This window comes from Ascidiella aspersa, chromosome 1 (assembly GCF_963924565.1).
Source record: "Ascidiella aspersa chromosome 1, kaAscAspe10.2, whole genome shotgun sequence".
Lineage (NCBI taxonomy): Eukaryota > Metazoa > Chordata > Ascidiacea > Phlebobranchia > Ascidiidae > Ascidiella > Ascidiella aspersa.
Genome location: NC_139447.1, coordinates 6,604,019 through 6,610,670, shown reverse-complemented (window position 1 = coordinate 6,610,670; position 6,652 = coordinate 6,604,019). Strand labels below are relative to the sequence as shown.

The following is a 6,652-nucleotide window of genomic DNA, read 5'->3' as shown; positions in this document are numbered from 1 at the left end:
TTTTTATTTAAAATTAAACTGTATTTACATAGCCGCTGGTAGCAAATTGAGTGTTATGTGTTCAACATCTGTTTGTGCTTAAAGATATAAAGTTCCACTACATGAATTTATTTTTAAATAACAAAATATATTGGATTTTAAAGCCCAATTTATCAAAGTTACTGCCAATGGATTAATTAAGATAAATAAAGTAAACAATAAAAATAAATTGTCTGATCTAATAAATTAGCTTATGTTTGATTTTGCTACCTGTAGTCTACAATCCTACCACAGCATTAAAACAATTATTAAATCAACGCACAATATTTTGGTTAGGGTGGGTTTGTCGCTTCGGTGTTAAGTATTATTATATTCAATAATATTGCTTGACTTAACCAAACACAAACCCGCACCCTAAGCCAAATAATCTGTGTTGTGTTAGGATTTTAGACCAGCACCTAGAATTCCTGCATTACACATTAATAAGTAAAAGGACAAGAAACTCTTAATTCATATAATGAATACAACTGCCTGTGTGGAAAGTATGGTATACCTCACGGGTGCATGACCGAAAAAGTTCGGGGTAACGGTGTATACTCCATGTTAGTGTAGCGTATAGAAAATGCAGTGCACGTTTGATTTTTTTTTGAGATTTTTTTTAACTTGCGGATGCTCTTGCCATATTTTTACAAGTGTACTACTTAATGGAATAAAGTTTCAGCAAAACTTTTTGTTACTATATTTATTAATTGTTTAGCGTTGGTGATAACAAACCATGTATGCTAAACGTATTTTTTCTCTGTTTAGGTCTGCCATTTGCTAACGTATTTTCAATTTAATGAACTGATTCTATTAAGCGTTGAGCTAAATTCTAGTCAAAAGCCATGGGCGACTATGAAACCAATCCGTTTGCCGACCCTTTCAAAGATGGCTCAGTCACGCAGGCAACGTCAGAAAGTGATAAAGCCAACTTGGATGACTTCAACCCCTTTGCCAATAACAGCCAGGGGGCCAACTCACCAGCAATGATGCAGCCGACAAACCCACCTGATTACGGAACAAGCACAAGCCCCAACTCTGCTCCCCCAGTGGTTGCCCCGCCGCCACCGGTCCAAGTACCGGGGCACGAGGAGCTCTTAAAGCGCCAGGAAGAGCTTGAAAGGAAGGCAGAGGAACTCCAGAGACGAGAGCAGCAAATGTCAGCCGCCAATTACAACCCGAGGGCCAACAACTGGCCTCCTCTGCCAAAGTGGTTCCCGTTGCAGCCTTGCTTCTATCAGGATTTCACAGTCGACATCCCGCACGAGTTCCAGAGAACTGTAAAAATGATCTACTACCTGTGGATGGCCTACATCATAACTCTCTTTTTAAACGTCTTAACTTCGCTCGTTATTTTCTGCTTCGACGGAGCAATGGGCACAAGCTTTGGATTAGCGATTCTCTGGTGGTTGCTCTTCACACCATGCTCCCTCTGCTGGTATCGGCCGGTTTACAAGGCTTTCAGAAGCGACAGCTCTTTCAACTTCTTTCTTTATTTCTTCATGATGTTTTTTCAGGTAAGCCTGCACCTGGATTTTTGCCACATGTTCTTCCTTTTAGGGGTTGGTTAAACAGAGTTCCCAAATTGGTAGTTGCAATCCTGAAAAGGCTTCAAGCAATACGTTTCAGAGTTGGGTGTAGGGAAGGCCTTTTATTATTTATATACAAGTGTCGTAATTGTTTTAGTGATTACTTCTTACTTATACAAAAAGCAATGTGTTGCCCAGTTGCGCATTGCTTAAGGAAATGGCGCAGGGTATAAAAATGTAGTTTTTTTTATTAGTTTTGGTATTCCAAAAAAAATTAATGAATTATGATGTCATCCATACATTAATAAAAGCACTAGTTTAAAGCACAGGGTCTTAAATATTTGTGCTTGTAATGGAAAAGCTGTTATTAAATCCCTAATGGTATGAATTGTAATTTTGTTCTACGGAATAGTGTACAAGTGTTCTAGCCTAGTCTTATTTCGTTTTCCAGTATGTGACGGTAGGATTTGCACTTTTTTGCACTTTTCATTTCAAAATTATGCTTCAAACAACCTTAATTACAAATTACTATTAAAACAGATATATAATACAATGGGTGTAAGACTGTGCTATCTTAAGTAAATAAACCACTCTCAGGAAAAAGGAAGGATGTAACAATATATGAATTATTTATATCATATGAGCCTTATTTTTTCATTGCACATAATTTAAGTAAGTTGATTTTATTTTTTGCTGTAGCTGTAACCTCAAACTTCAACAAAGATTTTTTATTTGTTTCTTAATTGATCTATTAATGGCCTTAAAGCATTAGCATAACAACATAAAGAACAATCTTATAATGTAAATTATCTGTTTTGTTTATTTTAAATTATATGTGTTTATTTTTTAAATAACTTTTCTATGCAGTTCTGCTGGTCTGTGGTAATGGCTGTTGGAATCCCAGGTTGGGGCTATGCTGGTTGGATTGTAGCAGTTGGTAGGTTTGACACAACTCATGGCAATGTTGGAGTGGGGATTATGACATGCATTCAAGCTACACTCTTCACTGCTATTGCTGTCCTAGCTCTGGTTCTATTGAAAAGGGTAAGTTCATATGTGCTACTTAACATTTTTAGGCTTAGGTGTAATCAAGAATAATTAAAAACTGAACTTTGCATTTAAATCATGTATTCAATGTAATTTAGTGCATCTAGTATAGACACTTCTAAATATACACCAAGGGGAAGCTTTTAACTTGTATTTAAATGAGAGTTTTAGATTCACACAAAAATGTTCATGGACAACTTTAGGATTGAGTTTACTTTACACTTACAGTAATTTTTTTTTGCAGGTTCATTCCCTGTATAGGACGACTGGTGCCAGTTTCGAGAAGGCCCAGCAAGAATTCGCCACTGGCGTTATGAAAAACCCAGGAGTTCAAACAGCCGCTGCCAATGCCGCTTCAACAGCGGTGCAGAGCAGCTTAAGGGGACAGTATTGATTGCTGTAGCTGCTATTGTGCATGGAAGTTCGTCACACCAACAGGCACGGTTGCTAATTATGTGTGCTGTAGAGACATGTCGGGGAATGTATCCCTGCCGCAACCAAAACAAGCTAGAACCTTGCTGTTGTCGTTTGTTTCTGTTGTCATGTATGTGTAAATATCAATGCTGCAAATAGCTCAGATCGCATCGTAATATATAAATATATATATATTGATTATCATTGAAAAGTGAATATATGTATACATTTTATATATAAATAGACATTTTATGTCAGCAGCAATCAATAGAAAATTGCTATTGAATACTGATATTCAGAAAAAACGTGTAGTTTTATCGTTAACTTGTAGAGCCAACACCACTAATGTGAGGTTTGATTGATTAGGCGGTTGGCTTTGTTGACAGTAGTTGTTCGCGTTATGCACAGCAATTTTTCAAGTTCACTTTGAAAAACAACAGTTCGAGCAACAGGCCACTGTTACATGTTTTCTGGACTTCTTCATTTTCCACAGTTGTTCTATTTATTGTTGTAATGTTGCATTATTGTATATACTTGTTATATAGAATTATTTAGTAAAAGTGTTCTGGTTGCACAATAACTGGAGCAAAATGAAAATGTACACTATGAATGAACAAACTGTTTTAATAAGTGGCGCATATTGCAATTTGGTTTACAGCATATGTTAATGAAAATTAGAACTTTATGATTAGAACATTACCCTATAAATTTATGATAAATTGTTACAATTTTTGCTGGCTAGGTGCTGATATGGATAAACAATATACCACTTAAAGTAATCTTACGAGTGTATTAACTTGATCATAATTCCCATTTAATTCTTGGAAAACGATCCAAGTGAGTTGTGTACCGTCACGAATTTCCTGTAATTTGATGTGCTGTTCGACCGCTTTTTGCTGGCAGTGGGACTAGCTTTGTTTCGTTTGGATATTGTGCAATCTTTTTAAACAAACAGTTTGCCACCAACAATTGCTTGACAAGCCAAGATATTTTTATACGAAATGATGCTCTTCATATCCAAGGAACTACATTATTAATTCAGCCCGACAAAAGTACCGTTATATTACCAATAACCAATGGGTAACCAAGCTTCTCATATATGTACCAGCGGTGGCGGCTAATAGATTTTTTTTTATTTGTGCTTATTATTACTACTTTATTGTAGATGTAGCCAGTGTTTTTTACTATTACTGCTTGTCGGTGTCATGTCCAAAATCAATCGCTGTAAAGTAATTAAATTAGCGATACAGTAGCTTCATTGGTAAACAATTATGACACATTTATTTGGCAATACACTTTTAAAATACTGATCAGAATTTCCATACAAGAAATTGACAAGCTCCGTCCAAATTGTTTATTGCAATAAACAAAACGTACATAAATAATTTGCTGATTTATCACATAAAGACATTTGAATTTACGCAACAGAAACATAGAGTGAAGACCCTTAGAACACTCAGGGTGAAGGTTTTAACTGCATCCCATCTTAAAACCAACAGTTTAAAATTGCCTAATTCAGCAAGAAAAGATCTTGTTAAAAACCAGGAGGCGACCAATCAAGTTTGTGTCGAAGTTGGAGGACATCAACGCACTGAATAACGTCGCCAATTTGTGGAATGACAGATGTATCCTCAAAAACGATACCGCATTCTTTTTCAGAACCGACCGTCTCAACTGAAGTTTTTAGCTGCTTTATGGAAGCCAGAGGGCCTAAGAAAAAACGCACTCAGGATAACTCTCATCCACTAGACCAAAAATAGTAAAAGCAACCCCCTGAATAAAAAGCAGCATTTCCTTTATGTTTCCTGTAATACTTGTATTTTTTAAGAGCTCCCTGGTAATAGGCCTATAAATTATGCTCAATTTGACCTTTTTATAAGTGACTGGGACGTAAAAACAAAAAGATAATTTGCAACAGACAAAATAAGCTGGGGTTAGTCAAGCGTTTCCCCTCTATAAATACCGAATTACACAAAACTGTGATCTTTTAAGCAATAAGAGAAAAATTAAACTGGCATCAGCGAAAAAGAGGAATTTCGACACAAATTAGATCAAAACAGTTTTTCTTTACGTAAAAGAATAAACATAATTTAGAGTAGAAAAAAAAAAAACGTAAGTAGTCTACGACACTTAAAAACGATCTTGTAGTTTTTGGCGTTATGTTATTCAGGTTTCATACTTGTTTGTCTTTTATCAAAACGGTAAACATTGTGCTGAATATGGCCAGTACATAAAACAATCAAGGTTTGTTGGTCCCTAAACATCTACCTATACAAAATGTTATTTACAAATCCATAATTTTAACAGTATTAGCATTGAGCTTTCTTTTAAGAAAAACACTGCTAATTTCATTGTTTATCAGGAAGTTGAGGTCAATATTAGCTTGCAAGGGTCAAAAGAGGATTACGAACATCACACATCCAGTGCAACATAGTCCTACCTTTATGTATAATTTCGCCATTTCGGAGCAAAAGATGAATCGAACTTTTTGTCATGGTACCCTCGTCGACTAAACAACCGGCGACGTGGTCAACTGAGTCTTTCTGCTTGTATTGAAAAGTTGACAGAACAGATGCCTCCCCTGTTGAATATCACATGCAATATTATCACCAGTGTTGTAAACAAGTCATCGGTGAAATACCTTAAGCCAATTCTTAAAAAAATAACAAGTCAAGTCCCAGTCAAGTCATTATTAAAGCAAGTCATCAAACATAATCACTTATATCAATATAAAACGATAAACCTAACTTGGTTATTAGTCCGATTTGGAGCAATATGTCAGCTAATATAAAACAAAACATACAGCAACCTAAGACTTAAGTAATTTCGACACTGCAAATCATTTGAATTGCAAAAAATATTTTTATTCAGATTTTAATAGGTTTTTTTCTATACTAAAGCCCACAATGTCTTTGCCAAAAACTTAAGTATAAAAAATGGCACTGCTTACTAAATAAACTTCAAATTATCACTGTTTTACTTTTAGGTATACAAGTTTAATCTTATTTGTTTTTTATTGTTGGTAATTTTAAGGTAAAAAGGGGCCATCATTCTGCTTCTATTTAGAAAACGCTCCAACTAGTTAAATGCATTAAGGACTGTAAATCAAGTCTGAATGCTTGTACAATTCGGTGAGTTTGCAATGGCTTTCGGGGCTTACCATGTGTGATATATACTTTTTTAATTGATAGATTCGATTTTTTTTTACAAAATGAAGTAACAATACCAACGAAAGAAAATGCCCCACCATGAATCTTGTATCCATCGGTCCAACCCATCTCCTCTATGAGGGTTTGCTTCACCCAATTCACCAAGTCATAGATGATGTCGAATCGTAAAATTTCAACGTTCGCCCGGCTTGCTCGCTTTTCCATTGCTTCGCTGGTGGCCATGTTGAAAACGACAATCGTACCTTACACGTAGAAACAAAAGTTTAGGAAGTGCAAGAATTGTTGACCGGGGTCAATAACCCAGCGGTGTTTAAAGTAATTTGACTTGAATGACAAATTTTGACCTTCGGCCTTTTCTGGCAGTGACATGGACAGAAAATAAATGCATGTTTGTGAAAAAGGCGCGACTTGGACTTAATCCGATTTGCTTAATACTGTGTTAATATGGCAACAAGGAAAAATAGATAGGTTTTG

General features: G+C 35.7%; 1 protein-coding gene across 1 annotated transcript; it reads left to right on the top strand.

Moving 5' to 3' along the window:
* The first annotated feature begins 790 nt into the window (after nt 1-790).
* Nucleotides 791-4,407, top strand: LOC146166810 (secretory carrier-associated membrane protein 1-like). The gene is made up of 3 exons (XM_083380377.1): nt 791-1,535; nt 2,415-2,591; nt 2,839-4,407. Exons 1-3 carry the CDS (start codon nt 864-866, stop codon nt 2,986-2,988), a joined length of 999 nt encoding a protein of 332 aa, XP_083236503.1. The 5' UTR covers nt 791-863; the 3' UTR covers nt 2,989-4,407.
* Nucleotides 4,408-6,652: the final 2,245 nt, after the last annotated feature.

What these genes read in the sequence shown, in the direction of transcription:
- LOC146166810 (XM_083380377.1), top strand. Translation starts at nt 864, where the DNA reads ATGGGCGACTATGAAACCAATCCGTTTGCCGACCCTTTCAAAGATGGC. An exon ending in TCTTCATGATGTTTTTTCAG is followed by an intron (nt 1,536 to 2,414) that starts GTAAGCCTGCAC and finishes TTTTCTATGCAG; the next exon opens with TTCTGCTGGTCTGTGGTAAT. An exon ending in CTCTGGTTCTATTGAAAAGG is followed by an intron (nt 2,592 to 2,838) that starts GTAAGTTCATAT and finishes TTTTTTTTGCAG; the next exon opens with GTTCATTCCCTGTATAGGAC.